The sequence below is a fragment of the Emys orbicularis genome, chromosome 3 (genome assembly GCF_028017835.1).
Source record: "Emys orbicularis isolate rEmyOrb1 chromosome 3, rEmyOrb1.hap1, whole genome shotgun sequence".
Taxonomy (NCBI): domain Eukaryota; kingdom Metazoa; phylum Chordata; order Testudines; family Emydidae; genus Emys; species Emys orbicularis.
In genome coordinates this window covers 39,791,607-39,812,252 of record NC_088685.1, presented here as the reverse complement: position 1 = coordinate 39,812,252, position 20,646 = coordinate 39,791,607, and the positions used below count along the sequence as shown (strand labels likewise).

General features: G+C 40.2%; 1 protein-coding gene across 1 annotated transcript in view; it reads left to right on the top strand.

Annotated features, from left to right (window-relative positions):
• SNTG2 (syntrophin gamma 2) overlaps window positions 1-20,646 on the top strand; it is a 480,514-nt gene that overhangs the window by 213,763 nt on the left and 246,105 nt on the right. Inside the window, exon 2 of the mRNA XM_065401720.1 lies at window positions 20,015-20,152. Within this exon, the coding sequence (XP_065257792.1) occupies window positions 20,015-20,152 (138 nt within the window). The remainder of the gene's footprint in view (window positions 1-20,014; window positions 20,153-20,646) is intronic.

Here is a 20,646-nt window from a genome sequence, read left to right as displayed (position 1 = left end):
ATCTCAAATTGAAAATCACCAGTGATGGAGAATCCACTATGAACTTGAGGAAATTGTTCCAGTGGTTCATCATCCTCTGTTAGAAATTTACACCTTATTTCGTAAATTACACCTTATTTTGTGTGAATTTGTCCAGCTCTTTCTTCCAGCCATTGGATCTTGTTATACCTTTTTCTGCTAAATTGAAAAGCCCATTAGCAAATATGTGTTCCCTATGTAGGTACTTATAGATTATAATCAAGTCACTCCTTAACCTCCTGTTTGTTAAGCTAATATGGTGAGCTCCTTTAGTCTATTGCTATAAGACATGTTTTCTAATCCTTCAATCATTCAGTCCCTAATCATTTAATCTTCTCTGCACCCTCTCCAAATTATCAACATCCTTCTTGAATTGTAGACAGGAGAACTGGACACAGCCTTTCACCGAATGTGAGAATAGAATTTGATGATAGATTGGTAGATGCCTGGAGTCAGGTAGGACAATACAAAAAACAAGTGGCTCAGTTGTCTGGAAAACAGATGTTAGTTTTTCACCTCTTATCAATTTTTTCATGAAGGACCTCATTAAAATTCTCCCTCCATCTCTCTATAATTATATTTTTTTTAGTGAAAAGATTTCCATTTTTGTCCTTTATTAGAGTTGATTGAAGTTGATATCCTTTCCTCCAGATCTTGATACTCTTACAGAATGTTCTCACTTTATTAGTACATCTGTTTTGTTCCATCTTCTCCACAAGCCAGGACCTGTTGTAGTAGAAGCTATACAAACACAAAGATATGACCCCTATATTGAAAAGTTTACAAAATAAGACAACAAGTGGCAGCAGAGGGCTAGAATGAAATATATACATTCATATTTGTAAATGAAACATTTTGCATTTTAAAAAATATTTAAAAGAAAAAAGTGTCACAGGGAGGGTGTTTTAAGGACTGCATACAGAAGTAGGCACAGACATTGGTAAGTGATGCAGATTGTTCCAAGAATCTTTGTTGTTTTATGAATTTAAGGTGTTGAGAATTTGTCTTGAAAGGGAATGTGACCAGTTTATATGCAGGGCCCTTCCTTTTTTTGAGTCTCGAATCTCTACCTGCCTGTCTGACATCTGCTCTTGAATGTATGGCTCACAATTCAAACTTAACTTCTCATCTTTGCACCTAACCCCATCTTTTCTCAGTCACCACTGCCAGCTACCTCTCCCCGCCCCTTTTTTTGGTCCCCCAGCATTGTAATTTTGATAGAAAGCTTTGATTTTTCTCTTTTCCCCCACTTACTACCAGCCTATTGCTTTTTCCTCTTTAACATCTCTACATTCTCCTCTTTCTTCATGGTCTCTATTGCTATCCTTCTCATCTGTGCCCGTGGTACCTTGTCCACTGTAACCTTCTCCTGACTGCCCACAATTGACTCTCAAACATCCCCTTTCATATTGGTCTGAAATACTGCTGCTAAAGCCATATTTTTTTCCGACCATTTCAGCCAGGCTCACTCACCCCATTTGTCTCCTCTCTGTTACATATATAAAGAAAATAAAAAAGCAACTGATCCTAGTGTTGCAGTTGAGCTTCATTGTCAAGACTTGACGCAGAAGGGGAGGGCAAGAGACGATAAACTTGGAAAAGCCATTAAGCCTTTGGATAAACATGGGTTTGAAGTAGCTCCTCATTTTCCAGGCTGCCAGCCAAATAAATGGCTAGAAGGACTTTCAGTTCTAACATAGGGGCTTATCTGAGCAACTGCCCTGTAAAAACAATAACTATAGATGAAAGTAAAGGTTTTTTTTTCTAGATTCTTACTTCAATGCAGAAAACTGTTTTTAAAATCTCATAATATCCTGTGATTAGTCTGTATCTAAACCTTACTACAAAAACATTGAGACTCCAAAAGTAGAGGAAGAGAGCACATTGTAGGGTCTTCACAATAACGAAACACCAAAATTACAATGACATATCAGAATTCATACTAATGAAACTGTAGCATAAACCTATGTCACTTACACCGAGGGAGATGCTAATATTATTGAGACATCTCAGAAATTAAGTCATTAGAGACAGCTTTGGCTATCTGGCCTAGGCAGAGCAACCCAGAATCAGAGTCAGATTGAAAGGTCTGGTAGAAGAAGCAGGTGCTTGAACAAGTATGTGAGAATGGTGGAGCAATTAGAATAAATGGAAAGAGTAGTGGGAGTTGGACAGACACCAACAAATGAAGCAGAGCCCACAATTTATGGTAGAAACAGTGGACCATAACTTGTCTGGTCATACCTATGTACTCTGGATACAGAAAACAGACTGGGGTTTTCCTGATGAAGTGCATTCAGCGCTGTAAATCCTGGGAAGAAATGCTCTTCATTCACATCTTTGTTTACATATCTATAGGTGAGGGAGAAAGAAGTATGAATCAAAGACCTGTCGGTGCAGATTGAACAATAACATTAATAGCAATGGTAAAATGAACTATCAGGGCAATTTTTAGCCAGGTTTCAAGTAGTCTGCAAAAAAGGATAGTCTTGAGGTATTTGCAAATTAAACTTTTATTAGTAGGAAGAAGTCCAAGGTTTCTTGTTCAAATAGCAACAGCATTTATGCAAAAATTGGTGCATCTTTAAATAGTTCTTAGAAATACTGAATCCATTGGCACCCCATTCCCGTTGTCCACTTGCTTGGAAAATGGGATATAATCAATAATTAGTGATGAGTTAAAACAATCCATTAAAATATTCTAAAATAGTTTTTTCTGTGGTGTTCATTACACTTTAGTAAATTCAGCTGCCATGGCATTATGTTATTCAATGCTGATTAGAAAGCAAGACATTTTAATTTTTTAAACCTGTAATTTTTACTCAGAGACATTCTGAAAGTTCATTCTAAACATGCATTATAGGATTCAAATGTTTGTGTCTGATGTCTTGAGAGGCATGTGAGGATGACAATAATCAATCATATCTAATTAGCTGGTGACATACTGCTCCTCCAGTAATTAAACAAGACATTACTTCTTATTTTCTAATGATTAAGATCACACAGTTTGCGAGCCACCTGTTAATCACTGCAGTTGCAAGACTAATGTCATTAACAGAAAAATACCAACATTAAATCTCAGGGCTATTTTTAACTAAGGTTTTAGTTGAGAAATGTAATATAATGTGATGTAAATAATAAAACTGGACATTTAAAAATTCTGTATTGTGAACATCTTTTCAAATTATTGCATCATCTTATTATAAATTGTCATAAACCACTTACATAATTTTTGTAAATAATATTAAATATTTGATTATCAGTAAATGCACATATTCCAAGAAACAAAAGAACGGTTTTCTTGAAATCTAGACCTTTTCAAAGTATGAATTAAGTCTAGTTTCATAAGCTATAACTCTTCCCCACCCTTCTACCAATTTTTTTTTGGTTACACAATCACATTTTCCTATTTTAAAAAACAATCTTTCCTTTCCCTATTGATTTAAATTTAGATAAATTTAGCTTTAATCAAAATGTTGGGTATTTACTTACAATATATCGCTAACTCATATTAAAAATCTGTGGTTCTGGTTGTTTAAAAATTGTGGTGAATATTGAAAAATACACTCCATCTTAGTAGTTATAGTCTTATTGGACCAAATTTTATATTAGTAGAATCATAGAAGATTAGGGTTGGAAGAGACCTCAGGAGGTCATCTAGTCCAACACCCTGCTCAAAGCAGGACCAACCCCAACTAAATCATCCCAGCCAGGGCTTTGTCAAGCCTTAAAAACCTCTAAGGATGGAGATTCCACCACCTCCCTAGGTAACCCATACCAGTGCTTCACCACCCTCCTAGTGAAATAGTTTTTCCTAATATCCAACCTAGACCTCCCCCACTGCAACTTGATATCATTGCTCCTTGTTCTGTCATCTGCCACCACTGAGAACAGCCTAGCTCCATCCTCTTTGGAACCCCACTTCAGGTAGTTGAAGGCTGCTATCAAATCGCCCCTCACTCTTCTATTCTGCATACTAAATAAGCCTAGTTCCCTCAGACTCTCCTCATAAGTCATGTGCCCCAGCCCCCTAATCATTTTCGTTGTCCTCTGCCGGACTGTTTCCAATTTGTCCACATTCTTTCTATAGTGGGGCCCCCAAAACTGGACACAATACTCCAGATGTGGCCTCACCAGTGCCGAACAGAGGGGAATAATCATTTCCCTTGATCTGCTGGCAACGCTCCTACTAATGCAGCCCAATATGCTGTTCGCCTTCTTGGCAACAAGGGCACACTGTTGACTCATATCCAGCTTCTCGTCCACTGTAATCCCCAGGTCCTTTTCTGCAGAACTTCCGCTTAGCCAGTCGGTCCGTAGTCTGTAGCGGTGCATGGGATTCTTCCGTCCTAAGTGCGGGACTCTGCACTTGTCCTTGTTGAACCTCATCAGATTTCTTTTGGCCCAATCCTCCAATTTGTCTAGGTCACTCTGGACCCTATCTCTACGCTCCAGCTTATCTTCCTCTCCCACTAGCTTAGAGTCATCCGTGAACTTGCTGAGGGTGCAATCCATTCCATCACCCAGATCATTAATGAAGATGTTGAACAAAACCGGCCCTAGGACCAACCCCTGGGACACTCCGCTTGATACTGGCTGCCAACCAGACATTGAGCCGTTGATCACTATCTGTTGAACCTGACGATCTAGCCAGCTTTCTATTCACTTTATAGTCCATTCATCCAATCCATACTTCTTTAAGTTGCTGGCAAGAATACTGTGGGAGACCATATCAAAAGCTTTGCTAAAGTCAAGGTATATCATGTCCACCACTTTTCTCTTTTCTATAGAGCCAGTTATATCATCATAGAAGGCAATCAGGTTGGTTAGGCATGACTTGCCCTTGGTGAATCCATGTTGACTGTTTATGGTCACCTTCATGGATATTTGCAATTGCCTTTTAAATTGGCTGAACAAAAGCATCAGACTAAAGTTTTCTCCACCACTGCAGATTTCAGGAAGGGTGCAGTATGGTATCCAGTTTCTGTCAAGGTTTACAGTTTAAAATCCGATTTGAACCTGCCTAAAATGGGTAAGAAAAGAGGAGATGAATCAACCCCTAGGATCACAAGCCTCAGCTGTCTCCTGGTAGCCAACAACAAAGCTGTGTTTAAAAAAAGGGAGGGTGGGGGAAGCAAGTTGCTCTTACAAGAAGATTATAAATATGGTATTATGCCTGAGCAGAGAAGACATGCATACTCCAAATACATCTTAGCTAAAGGTCAGACCACTATAAGGTCAGTTTGGTTATATTTGCCTCAGGTCTGAAAACTCTGGCTATGTGACATTGAAAATTACCCACTGTCAAAAGTTAAGACTGGCTGTTTTTCATTATTGGACAGAAATTAACTTTGTGTTGCCTTTTTGGTGTATTGGTTTGCTTTTTCACCATGAGAGAGTGAAACATTTCTGTCACAAACTATGATTTATAATATTGACCAGGCAGCCACTTACTTTCCCCTGGTTTGAGTTATTTTTTTATTGGAATTAAGTTATATGAATCACATCTCACATAACTGCTATTGCCGTCAGGGTGCTTTGTGATGTCTTGACTGTTTTATGCCCAGGTGCAAAACATACAACACTGCATCTCCATTTCTTGGTAGAAAAAAATAATGACCACGTGTGAAGGATTCTGAGAACAAATACAATTTCTTTAAAAATAAGAGCCATATTAATTGTTCTCCCTCTTTTCTTGATCATGTAAAATCTTCTGAATTGAAGATTAAGGAATATTTGTTTATAAGTGATTCATCTAAGGATAGCTACATGGTCTGCTTTATTAAATACTTGATATTTACTTTCTCATTAAAGAAGGCTGCAGGGTTATATTGCAAATAATATTTGTGTAGTCCTGGCCAGGAAATACTGATGTTTAATATTTATTAATTTTTTCCTTGCAATTAATTGGTTATATATAACACTCACTATGAATATAAGGGAGTTTAAGATAAAACAAGCTATTAAAATCTAAAAGCTACTCTAAGTAAGGCAAGCATTGCAGCCTGCAAACAGAGTAGTGTTCTGTCTTACTGAATTCTCTTGCAACATAGGGATTTTTTAAAAACTTTTTAAGCTGGTCAAATAGTATTTGTCAAATTCAACAAATGTTATAGTTTTCATTGAATAATTTATTCAGTGCATACTTTTTAACAGTATCTGACTGCTCTTAAAATATTTAATGAATCGCATAATATTTCATGAATCACATGAGTCACAAATTCATAGTCATCTGCAATAATATAGTGAACTTTTCTTTGGGCTTGATCCTCCAAAGTGCTGAACACCAGGGCCCCTGATCCAGCAAAGCATTTACTATGCTTAACTATGTAGTCCTATTAAAGTCAATGATGTTTGCTAAATTGTGGCCCTAACCTTTAAAAGAATTAACCTTTAAAGTTCCAAATCTTTCTTGTATGCAAAACACTTACATTTCTGAGAGCTTAGTATGCAAAAAGGGTAATAATCACATAAAGAAAATACATTGTCTACCTAAGAAACATATATATTTATTCAAGAGCTAGATTTGTTGTATTTTCCATTCACACCACTGGTTCTAGCAGAATTTCATTCTAGTATTCAGCATAATCTACTAATGACCATAATGTTTGCAGTGTATACAAATCTATCTTCTGAGATATGAAAATCTCACACAATAAACACCCCCATGCTACATCAGGGAGTTACATGGGAGTTTGCATTTTTATAATGGTTACAGTTGCTAGGCAATGAATGATCGCCTCATCTCTGAAATTTGATAACAATGTTTTGTTAGCCAACAGAAGTAGTGGCATCTTGTGTACGATAATTTTTTTCACATAGTTCACTTTTAATGGCCACAGTTGAAGTCAAACCTCACAAAAACTTGTTTCAAATAGTCCATTTAGTGCCTTTTGTGGATTGATAGCCTGCCCTGCAGTGACAGTCGTTAAGGTTTCCACAACCTACATTCAGTTTATATGTATATATTTGCTTTGTCAAATCATAATTACCCCACATAAACTGTGCACCAGTATTTTGGCATATATTTTCCTTGTGCAATGCCTCAGAGAGTAAAAAATTCATGCAGACACTGATCTCTTCCTTTTATGGTATTATTATTTTTTTTTTTTAAAGACTGCTTTTCTATTGAATGAGAGCTCTTAATCCTTAACTTAAACACTTGGCTGAAAACTGTGGAGACGCTCTCTCTTGATGTCATAAAACATTCTACAGAAAGCGCACTTTGTCCTTGACCATATTTTTTAATTACTTTCTTTATTTCTGTAGCTTCAATACAGGCAAAAACCTTTTCCTTTGGTTCATCTGATAGAACATGCAACTGAAGTGCAAGTTGCTTCTGTAGTCTTCTGTCATTCCTACCTTTGATGAATATAATGACTGATAGATGCAAGAGTATTTTTTTTTCAGACTTCATTTGATTTGATAACCACCTGTATGTGTGTTGGCCATTTTTTTAGTAACTATATTACTTTACACAGCAGTATTTTTTTTTCATTATGAGCAAGTAATCAAATTGCTCTGTTCATAATGTAACTATAATATAATGCTTTTGCTCTGTGCTCATTAGTGGGAATTTGTAGTTTGGTTTTGTTGAGACTGCATTGACCATTTATTTTGTTGGACAATGTATTTTTATGTCTCAGCTCTAACTCAGTTCTTTTACTCTAGAATATTTTTTTTTCCAGTTCTCTGTTTCTTTTTTCTAGGGTGGGGGCGGCAGGTGTGGAGGGAGAGGTTGAGGTTGGTGTTTTTGTTTTTTAATTGAAACATAATAATGATCTACCCACCTGGTTGTAGATTTTATGGCAACTCATAGTATTAGCTGGGATTGTATAGACTAGATGTTTAATACTAAACTACAGGAATATATAGAATTTAGGTATGAAAAAAAGACAGGATCCTTTTAACAAAGGAGTATTGTACTGCCACCTGCCACAATGGAGTTCATCGAAACATAGGGAGACTTAACTCCCAGGGATCCTGAGCCCAGCCTTATTGTGGTTACAAGGACTCTGCTGCATGAAGGAGAGGACGAGGAGACCTTGAAGTCAGGCAGAGATCTGGGTAAAGGGAGTTAGGGTGGCGACTTGGACCTTTTCACTATCCAATTCCACCGGGATAGTATAGAAGCCAGGAAAATTTCCCACAATAGTGGAACCATTCAGCCGCTTACAAGGGCATTGGTCTGGGACATAGGAGACGGAGGTTCAAGCTCCTGCTCTGCTTAATCTGGGATGGAAAACTCCTCTGAATCAGGCAGAACAGGAACTTGGACCCACATCATAGTCCGGTCACACACAGACACTCACTCTCTCTTCTGTTTTTGCAAAACAAAATCTTTGAAGGATTTTATTTTCATTCCAATGTGGAATGAAAACAAATTTCAAAACCTTGGAAGTTGCCACAAATGGAATTGTTGTCCTGCAGTCAACTTTAATAATAATACTAAATCCCAGGATGTATTAACTTTTGCTCTTGCATGTGAGAAAATCCAATTCAGAGTTTTTGTCACTCATAATAATCTGCTGTTTGAGGCAGAATAAATAGCTATTGATGATTAAAAGAACTTTGAAGTGACCTTTAAATCCCTTAGTATGAGAGCAATACACTGCAAGTATGATGCGAAGTGACTTTTTCCTATACTGAGGAATCTCATCTGTAAATGTATTTCCAACAACTGTATCATTGAGACAACAAGTATATAAATATTTATTAAGGGTGAAATTCATGGTTCAGAGGAACAGCAAATGATCTGCACTACAAAAAAGCACTCACTGGGGTTATGAGGAGCAGCAGTAGCACACAAGTTCCTCAGAGCAAAAGTTTGTTGGCACGGGCCAGGTGAGGCCCATGGAATACACATTTACAAAGATCCAGTGGCAATAGCACTCCACATAATTGGTGTGAATAGTTGCCATGATGTATAAGAGAGGCTGCAGACCTACACTCTGTCCCCAGCCTGGAGTGAATGGTAGATTTAACTTCCAGCCACATCATAGAGCCCAGTTACTCAGGCTTTATCCACTTGGACTGGATTTCACTCAGTGCAGTAATGCAGTGTTTTTCAACCAATGGGTTACTACTCCCAATATAAGAATATAAGAACAGCCATACTGGGTCAGACCAAAGGTCCATCTAGCCCAGTATCCTGTCTTCCGACAGTGGCCAATGCCAGGTGCCCCAGAGGGAATGAACAGAACAGATAATCATCAAGTGATCCATGGCTTGTTGCCCATTCCCAGCTTCTGGCAAACAGAGGCTAGGGACATCATCCCTGTCCATCCTGGCTAATAGCCATTGATAGACCTATCCTCCATGAACTTATCTAGTTCTTTTTTGAACTCTGTTATAGTCTTGGCCTTCACAACATCCTCTGGCAAGGCATTCTACGGGTTGACTGTGCGTTGTGTGAAAAAAATACTTCCTTTTGTTTGTTTTAAATCTGTTTCATTTGTTGACTCCTAGTTTTTGTGTTAGGAGAAGGAGTATATAACACTTCCTTATTTACGTTCTCCATACCAGTCATGATTTTATAGACCTCTATCATATTCCCCCTTACTTGTCTCTTTTCCAAGCTGAAAAGTCCCAGTCTTATTAATCTCTTCTCTTATGGAAGCCGTTCCATACCCCTAATCATTTTCATTGCCCTTTTCTGAACCTTTTCCAATTCTAATATATCTCTTTTGAGATGGGGCAACCCCATCTGCACGAAGTATGCAAGATGTGGGCATACCATGGATTTATGCAGAGGCAATATGACTTTTTCTGTCTTATTTCTCAATAAGGTTGAGGTTGGTGTTTATGTTTTTAATTGAAACATAATAATGACCTACCCACCTGGTTGTAGATTTTATGGCAACTCATAGTATTAGCTGGGATTGTATAGAATAGATGTTTAAAACCAAACTACAGGAATATATACAATTTAGGTATGAGACAAAGACAGGATCCTTTTAACAAAGGAGTATTTCTTCCCTTTCTTAATGATTCCCAACATTCTGTTCGTTTTTTTGACTGCCGCTGCACATTGAGTGGATGTTTTCAGAGAACTATTCATAGTGACTCCAAGAACTCTTTCTTGAGTAGTAACAGCTAATTTAGACCCCATCATTTTATATGTATAGTTGGAGTTAGGTTTTCCAAGGTGCATTACTTTGCATTTATCAACACTGAATTTCATTTTGGCATTTTGTTTCCCAGTCACCCAGTTTTGAGAGATCCTTTTGTAGCTCTTCACAGTCTGCCTGGGTCTTAACTACCTCCCAGGATGGGTCATGAAAGGCAGTCCGGGATGCAAGGCATTAAAAAATGTATTACAACCCAAAACTAAGAAAAGTCTCACTTCCCCACTCCTCTCACATCCTACCCTTCAGAGTTAAGTATTGTCTGTCATGCTCTCGAAACAAACACACAAATAAATTATGTAGGCTTGTCATTGTTACCATTGCTATTTTTCCTTTTACAGTAAATGTAAGGGGGTAACAAAAATATTTGTTTTGAATAAGGGTTCATTTGCCAACCTGAAAAGGTTGAGAAACACCTCCCCTAATGCAATTCAATATTTGAGATGTTAAAAATACAGATGTAAGTAAATGCAAATGCAAAAGTGTAATGTACGTATTTTGTGTTGGGGAGTTTTACTGTAAGGTTTTACTTGGCTAAAATGTTTTAGAAGAAAAATATTTCTGTACATTTTTTGGTACAGGTTCATCTTGTGATTTTAGAAAAAAAAGGAGTGTGCTTTCATTTGATAGAATCTATTTTTCTAACCGAAGAAAACCAAAGTCAGAATGCAGTGGAATTTGTAGGAGTGGTTGCTAAGTTATTTCCTAACTATTTGCTCTGAATCTGCTTGAAGGGGCTTATATTTAGATGGAGTAAATAGGGTTTTTTTAATAGATACATTTTGGGGGGAGGGTAATGAAGGAAGCTGATAACAGCCTACCTGCATGAGAAAACACACACTGAAAAGGAGCATGAGCAGAGAATCTGAGGGTGATTTTTCACTAAAAAAATCCTGCCTTTGCCTGGAAAACTGTAAAACTGCTGACCAAAGACATGAGCAGTCTGGTCAAAGCTGAAACTTGTAAAAAGGTAGCTGTAGCTCTCTAAATCATGATGGACTGAGGTAGATTTTGTTCACTCCTTTGTAAAGGAAACTCATGGCAGACTGCTAATGGGCAGCCCCTGGGTGGAAAGTTTTATCTTTTCTATTTAAAGAAAAGAGTGAACTATGTTTAAGGTCTGACTGACAGACTTAACCAGGCCAGAAGCAAACATTCAGAAGTGAACATACTCTTTAACCAAACTAAAATGAATCCAGTAATTAGAAGAGATAAGTTTTGGGAATATATATTGACCACACCTAAAAGCATTAATGGCAGTTAATATGGCAAGGAGAATGAAACAGGGTGACAGGTTGTAGGATACTGCATGTGGGAGATGGTCCTTTTTTTCTTCTCACTCTGTCAGGGCATGTGAGACCTATTAGCTCCAATCCAGGTAATTAAAGGGATAGAAGACCCCCTGAGGCAGAGGGAACTAGTGACAGGAACAGAGTGACCTTAGCAACAGCCAACCTGATAGGACAGTTTGGATTTAGAATCATGTTTAGTGGTGGATTTATTTACATTAAGAATTAAGGTTTGGCTTGGCCAAAACATCACTAAAGCTAGTGGGTGCAACTTCCACTCTTCATTTAAGATAACTGTAAAAACTGTTAAGCTTCTTTATGAAACAGTAGAGGTCTCCACATATAACACAGGCACATGTCGCCAGAGGTCGATCTAACCCAGTATCCTGTCTTACCACAGTGGCCAATGTCAGGTACCCCAGAGGGAATGAACAGAACAGGTAATCTTCAAGTGATCCATTCCCATTCCCAGCTTCTGGCAAACAGCTTCTGACAGTTAAATTGGTGCAAGCGATCCTGGTGAGGACGTGCACCGTTGACACAAGGAGCATAGTGTGGCCATGCAAAAGCAATTTAATTACTTCAGTGGCTGTACATTGATATAACTTGGGTTTACTTAATTTTGTAATGCAGACTTGCCCATAGCCCAAAAGCTCTCAATGTAAGGCAGCTTATGTCGAACTAACTCTGTAAGCATCTACACTAAAATGTACCTCCCACCCATGTAACTTGCCCACTAATAACAGTTAATAACACCATCTCCACAAGAAGTGTAGCGCTTAGGTCAATGTAGTTAGGTCGATCCAGTATCAGTGCAGATATTGTGTTGCTTACATTGACAGTTGCTGCCTTTCAGAAGCTGTCCCAAAATGCCCCACACTGACATAAGAATATAAGAGAGGCTATACAGTGGAGATGGTGTTATTAACTGTTATTAGTGGGCAAGTTACATGGGTGGGAGGTACATTTTAGTGTAGACGCTTACAGAGTTAGTTCGATATAAGCTGCCTTACATTGACCTAAGTGCTGTCTGAAAGTGGATTAGCGCTATGAGCAAAGAAACTGTCTCCTGTTGTTTTGGTTCATCCTGTATTCAGGAAAATGTCTTTGTATGTTCTTTGTAACTAAACAGGATTGCACCAGAGAAACACGTGACTCTATCATCAATTTCTCCTAATGGAAACAATCTGCAGGGCCCCACATTTTGACACACCACTTAGGTCAAAAAGGGTAACTGGAAAACTCCAGGAGGGGGTAATTTTGGACCATACCCAATATAAGCAGTCACCCAGTTAGATGTTCAAAAGCACCTAAAGAGGCAACTAGGTGTAACACTGACACACCTTGGTAGTCAGCGGGCAGGATCGAACCTGGGACCCAGGGCCGGCTCTAACTTTTTGGCCGCCCCAGGCAAAAAAGAAGAGCACCGCCCCGCCGTAACACCACCTCCCGAGTGCCGCGCTGCCGACTCCCCCCACACCCCAGCGCCGCACCGGGCTACCAACCCTCCCCCCCCGATTGCCGCGCCAGGCCGTCCAAACCCCTGAGCGCCGGGTCGCCCAAACACCCGGAGCACCACGCCGGGCCACCGAAACCCCCCGAGCGCCTCCCCAGGCCGCCCAAACCCCTGCCCCCACCTGAGCGCCTCGCCGGGCCACCCAAACCCCCACCACCCCCGAGCGCCTCGCCAGGCCACACAAACCCTCGGAGCGCCACGCCGGGCTGGCCAACCCCGAGCGCCGCGCTGGCCCGCCCAAACCCCCGCCCCCCCGGAGTGCCGCGCTGGGCCGCCCAAACCCTCGGAGCGCCGCGCCAGGCCAGCCAACCCCGAGCGCCGCACCGCCCAAACCCCCGGAGCGCTGGGCCGGGCCGCCCAAACCCCCGCCCCCTCCGAGCGCCGCGCTGCACCGGGCCGGGCCGCCCAAACCCCCGAGCGCCGTGCTGGGCCGCCCAAATCCCCGCCTCCCCGGGGCGCCGTGCCGGGCCGCCCAAACCTCCGGAGTGCCGTGCCGGGCCGCCCATACTCCCACCCCTCGAGCACAGCCCCGCAAACAAAAACAAAAACACCACGAGCGCCCCCCGCCACCCCAACATTGGCCGCCCCTTATAAGGTGCCGCCCCAAGCACGTGCTTGGTTGGCTGGTGCCTGGAGCCGGCCCTGCTGGGACCTCAGGAGCTTAGTGCATGAGGTAAAAGCCATACGGCACTTAGCTGAGGCTGCAGAACAGACTCATTCATCTCTAAGTGGTCTTGGTGCCACTAGAGGGGACAGTGCAGCACACCCAAGCGGTGTGTAGGTTACATACTTCCCATAGTTGAGGAAGCGTGTCCAGAGCTTCGGAGACTTCCCAGTTGAAATCCCAGACAAGCCCCCACTTGTAACGCTGACAGTCCCCCGTCATCATTGGGATCAAACCTGGGACCTCTGGAGCTTAGTGCATGAGCCTCTACTACATGAGAAGGATTAACAGAAATAAAACTGTGACTAAGGTTTACGATTTCAAAAAGGCCAACTTTAATAAATTAAGGCAACTACTTAGGGAAGTGGATTGGGCTAACATACTTAGAGAGCTAAAGGCAGATGAGGCCTGGGATTATTTCAAGCTGAAGTTGCACGAGCTGTCCGAGGCCTGTATCCCGAGAAAGGGGAAACGGTTAGTGGGCAGGAGAATTAGACCTAGCTGGATGAGCGGGCGTCTCAAAGGGGCGATTAAGAAAAAACAGAAAGCGTACAAAGAATGGAAGAGGGGAGAGATCAGCAAGGAAACCTACCTTATTGAGGTCAGAGCATGTAGGGATGCGGTGAGAAAGGCCAAAAGCCGTGTAGAGTTGGACCTCGGGAGGGGAATTAAATCCAATAGTAAGAGGTTTTATAGCCATATAAATAGGAAGAAAACAAAGAAAGAGGAAGTGGGGCCGCTGAAGCATGCAGATGGAGTGGAGATTAAGGATAATCTAGGCATGGCACAATATCTAAATGAATATTTTGCGTCGGTCTTTAATAAGGCTAATGAAGGGCTTAGGAATAGAGGGAGCGGGACAGAGGGGAATAAAGGAGGGGCGATTGACATTACAGTATCAGAGGTAGAAGCCAAACTTGACCAGCTAAATGGGACTAAATCGGGCGGACCGGATGATCTTCATCCTAGAATATTGAAGGAGCTGGCGCGAGAAATTGCAAGCCCCTTGGCGATAATTTTTAACGAATCTGTAAACTCGGGGGTGGTACCAATGGACTGGAAAATAGCTAATGTGGTTCCTATTTTCAAGAAAGGGAAAAAAAAGTGACCCGGGTAACTACAGGCCTGTTAGTTTAACTTCTGTAGTATGCAAGGTCTTGGAAAAAATTTTGAAGGAAAAAGTAGTTAAGGACCTTGAGGTGAATGGCAATTGGGACAAATTACAACATGGGTTTACGAAAGGAAGATCGTGCCAAACCAACTTGATCTCCTTCTTTGAGAAAGTAACAGACCTTCTAGATAAAGAAAATGCGGTGGATCTAATTTACCTAGATTTTAGTAAAGCGTTTGATACTGTGCCGCACGTGGAATTATTGGTTAAATTAGAAAAGATGGGGATCGATATGAAAATCCAGAGGTGGATAAAGAACTGGTTAAAGGGGAGACTGCAGCGGGTAGTACTGAAAGGTGAACTGTCGGGTTGGACGGAGGTCACCAGTGGGGTTCCTCAAGGTTCGGTTTTGGGTCCGATTTTATTTAATCTATTCGTTACTGACCTCGGAACCGAATGTAGGAGTGGGCTGATAAAGTTTGCGGATGACACAAAGTTGGGAGGCATTGCCAATTCGGAGAAGGATAGGGATATTCTGCAGGGAGACTTGGATGACCTTGTAAATTGGAGTAACAATAATAGGATGAAATTTAATAGTGAGAAGTGTAAGGTGATGCATTTAGGGATGACTAATAAGAATTTTAGTTATAAGTTAGGGACGCACAGGTTGGAAGTGATGGAGGAGGAGAAGGACCTCGGAGTCCTGGTTGATCGCAGGATGACTATGAGTCGGCAATGTGACGTGGCTGTGAAAAAAGCTAATGCGATCTTGGGATGCGTTAGGCGAGGTATTTCTAGTAGGGACAGGGAGGTGCTGCTTCCGTTATACAAGGCACTGGTGAGACCTCATTTGGAGTACTGTGTGCAGTTCTGGTCTCCTATGTTTAAAAAGGATGAACTCAAACTGGAACGGGTACAGATAAGGGCCACTAGGATGATCCGAGGAATGGAAAACCTTTCCTATGAAAGGAGACTCGAGGAGCTCGGTTTGTTTAGCCTAACCAAAAGAAGGCTGAGGGGGGATATGATTGCTCTCTTTAAATATATCAAAGGGATTAATACCAAGGAGGGAGAGGAATTATTTAAGCTCAGTAGTAATGTGGACACGAGAACAAATGGATATAAACTGGCCGTGGGGAAGTTTAGGCTTGAAATTAGACGAAGGTTTCTAACCGTCAGAGGGGTGAAATTTTGGAACAGCCTTCCGAGGGAAACGGTGGGGGCGAAAGACCTCTCTGGCTTCAAGATTAGGCTTGATAAGTTTATGGAGGGAATGGTTTGATGGGATAATGTGATTTTAGTCAATTAGGCATTAACATGCCATCGCGGGTAAAATGAGGGTCCGGCTGTAGAATCTTGCCTGTATGCTCGGGGTTCTGCTGATCGCCATATTTGGGGTCGGGAAGGAATTTTCCTCCAGGGTTGATTGGCAAAGGCCCTGGAGGTTTTTCGCCTTCCTCCGCAGCATAGGGCAGGAGTCGCAGGCTGGAAGATTCTGTTGTGGGTGGGTCAGCTTTTGTGGCCTGCATCATGCGGGAGGTCAGACTAGATGACCATATTGGTCCCTTCTGACCTTAAAGTCTATGAGTCTATGAGCTAAAAGACATGTGGCCCTCAGCTAAGGCTGTAGCGCAGACTCATTAATCTCTAAGTAGTCTTGGTGACAGTAGAGGGGACAGAGCACCACACCCAGGAAGTTTGTGGGTTACATAGGCAGCTGGTGGGATTTTCAAAAGTACATAGGCACTTACTTGGTTTCAATGGAAGTCAGACATTGAAGCATTTTGAAATCCCATTAAGCATTTAGCTGTATCTTTAGACACCTAAATACTTTTGAAAATCTATCCCATGATGCCTAATTCATCATTGTTATCATTGTTGAGGAGATACATCTTCCTCTGAAACCTCTCCTTCATAGCCTAGGAGCCTCAGACCTTTCTGGAGCCAGCTGCTGGGGTGGCTGTACTACTCTGAATAGAGACTTGTTTTTACACTAAAAATGCAATGAACATTAGGATAGCTATCATGGAGTATACGCCCATACATGCAAAGACTAAGTCCCTATTAAAATGAGCTAGTTCGAAAAGGCACTTTGTCCTAACAAAATCCTGACTGGTGCATATAGAATTACTTTACTTCTGGCATCTATTAACACACTGAGTGAACAGGTGAATGCCTGAACTTTGATACACAACCATTTATAATGGTCTAAAATGGCAAACTTGAAGGGCTGAAAGAAATCTAGATTAATCTTATTGATTTGGAAAGCAAATAAGATATTGCTGCATGTCACCTTAGATCACATCAAGAGCTGGATGGAAAGTGTGGTGAGTAATGGGTCCTAATAGGAAGAGAGGAGCTCCATTCAGATTTTCAGTTGAAACGGTGTGATGAAAAATGCTAAGGAATTCAATTAGTTACTCCACACATTCCATTCATTACCGAATAAGCTATTACAAATAGAAATTCGGGTTATATTTACTGGATTACTATAAAACACATGTAACAATTACTAGCCACCATTATGTGCGCCTTTGAGCTTATGTAGGGTGTTCTAAAGAGTTCTGTTCTCTCATGTTGTCTCTGTGCAAGTAGTAGCAATGATGGGCTATCAGGGTCAAATATAACAATAAGGGGATATTTTATGAATAAAATAGAATTTGAGTAAGGTGATTTTACAAAGGTATTCTTCCACATTTTAAAAATACACCTCTACCCCGATATAACACGACCCAATATAACACGAATTCGGATATAACGCGGTAAAGCAGTGCTCCAGGGGGGGTGGGGCTGCGCACTCCAGCGGATCAAAGCAAGTTCGATATAACGCGGTTTCACCTGTAATGCGGTACGATTTTTTGGCTCCCGAGGACAACGTTATATCGGGGTAGAGATGTATCTGCTATTGCATAGGGCATCAGTTTTATTTACCAGTAATGCCTGTACAGTCACTTACAAAAAAAAATTAGTAAATCATCTGATCAGTATTGATAATATCAAGGTACTGAAAACTTTGGAATGTTAGGACGTGAAAGAACCATTACATCCTTCTTAGACAGAGTTGCGCTTCTTTCAGACCTTCCTAATGGACACTGAGGGCTTGTCTACAATTTAAACACTACAGTGGCACAGCTGTGCTGCTGCAGATGTGCCGTTGTAGCGCTTCAGTGTAGACACTACCTATGCCGACGGAAGGGGTTCTCCCATTGGCATAGGTAATCCATGCCAATGAGAGGTGGTGGCTAGGTTGATGGAACAATTCTTCTGTTGACCTACCGCTGTCTACACAGGGACTTAGGTTAGCTTAACTACACCACTCAGGTGTAGTTAAACCAACTTAATTTTCTATTGTAGGCCAGGCCTAATCCTTCATCAACCATCACGAAAGAACATCCTCCTTAATGGTACAGAAATTAAAATATTATCAAAAAATTTAAGTCCCAAATTTGATGTACCTTCAGTTTGTTATAAAACTTTTGAGGAATGTGCATTGAATGCCAAGGGCTTACTTCTCTTTAATATAATATAAAACACAAAAATCAGATAAGAAAAAGCATGTGAAATTTAACACAGTCTTTTTAAAGGAAATGCTCAAATTGGATCACAAATTATTGGGTTTGATATTGTTCATTACATATCAGGGTACAATAATTTCCTCCACTACAGGAATCATTAAATTAAATGCTATAGTCTGTTTTATGCAAGAGGTCAGACTACATGATTATAGTTGTTCTCATTTAGCTTTAAAATCTACCAACCTCCAATATGATGTTTACAATCTGCTCCTGTAAAGTCAATAGAGCACTAATTAATTAATCTCATTTTCCACAGTTGTGATGGGATCCTTAATTGTGCTAGCACCTAAATCACTCAAAGAAAAAAAAATCAAAATGCCAAATCATGGACTTAAAAAGACTTGTAAATCAGGGAAAATATGACTCATGGTGGACATGAAAATGTTTTCCCTTGTGAATAGTACAGATGTTCTACTGCACCAGCATCTATCAGACAGTGTGAATATGTGTATATCAACTGTTTGGTATAGTAGGAATAAAAACAATCACAGCATTTTGATACCACTGTGAAGGGCAAATTAATAATTTCTAGACTGAGAAATGTTGTAACTCAAATACAATCACACAATCACTAATTTCTGCTTTGAAAATAGATGTTTTGGTTTTTCTCTGCTATATAGAATGCAAATAGAATCATTTGTCTAAAGCTCATTATCTTCTGAAAATGTTCTAATCCATTGACATTACCAACTAGATATTTTGGTCCTAATTCTGCAAACATTATTAAACCAAATCTCTCACACTGGAGACAAATGGGAGGACCAAAATGTGGAAATGTTAATTTTTCTGTTGTTAATGTATTTAGACGTTTCAGGTGGCATTATGTCACATTGCTTTTTATCTTATGTAATGTATTCTGCACACAATCTTATACAAAAAACTTGGAAAAATACTTTTTATTTTGGCTCCAGCTATATTTTGATGGCTTTTAGTAGTTAAACCAGCAAATCTCAATTATTCCATGTAGCTTACCATTTAGTATTCTGATGACAGTGTACTTCAATTCACTGTGATACATAACATTTAAGTCTTTTGTAACTTCAGAAGTAGACATCTAGTTTGACTTTCACAAATTGAAATATATAATTTGTGTGTTTGTGTCTATATGAAATTGGGATGTAAAATGTTAATCCTCTGCACAATGGAACTCTGGACAGTAAAGGTAAAGCTTGTCTGTGCCAGAGACCGAACTTTCTTGAGGATCAGTCTGAGGCCAGTCTGAGACTCTGGAGTGAACGCCCCCAGGAATGAAAGACCATCACAAACCTCACCACTGTCCACTCAAAGTGCAATGTTAGTTTCTTTAAACCTGGCCTTCTCTAAATAAAACACATGGCAGCATGTATATTTAAAGCAAGCAAACAAACAAAAAATCCTTCCAAAACAGAACACTCCACTGAACCCACTTCTCCTCCTGGCAGTGGAAAGAGGTCTTAAAGTGGAAATGAATTACACTTACACCCACTTGAAGGTTCATTTACGCTGCCAGATAAGTGTAAATAGGCCTTTGTATGAATGAAGATCAGGCCCTTGAATGAACATTTGAATCAATTTAAAACCTCAGAAAGCAAGCTGATCTTCCACTTACTATTTTAATCAATGTACATTTTTGTGCAAAAGCTACTGAAATGAAAAGACCTTTTATTATTTATCAACATAAAATGCTCCTGTACTTAAACTGTTTTATTTGTATTTTTGTACTTTGTTTCCACAGACTAAAACAGGTATTGCATTGTTATATGATGAAGGGTCTGAAAATGCATATGATATCCAATTGAAGCTTACAAAAGAGGTACTAACAATTCAAAAGCAAGATGTCATCTGCATTAGTGGAAGTGATCACAGCACAAATGTAAGTACTTCTATATCTATTTTGCTTCCAACGATATATGTGTATGTGTTCCCAAATAATCAAAATATGAGGTTATCAGAATGTGAGATATTCTTTCAAATAAGACATATGTAAAGAATGAAACAATATTTGTGTGTGTGTGTGTAAAATAATATTTTATTCTGCCATAGGTTCCTTTCCAACTCTACTACTCTAGTAAGTGTAACACTGCAAGGAGAACAGGGACTGGCATATAAATACTGAGAATGCAGCATTTCACCACCAGAGAGATGGTTAGTTAGGTTATTAACTGAAGAAAGTGTTCTGTTCCCACTGAGAGCACTTTGAAAAGAGAGTATACTACATCACTCATTTCCCCAGAATCTCTCCTTTATTTGTTCAAGAGCAGGACAGGCTGGGACAGCACTTGAAAGTCACTTCCTTCACGGTAAACTTTTCCAGGTAAACCTGGAACCTAAAAATGTGTGCTTGCACTTATGCTACACTTTCTTTTC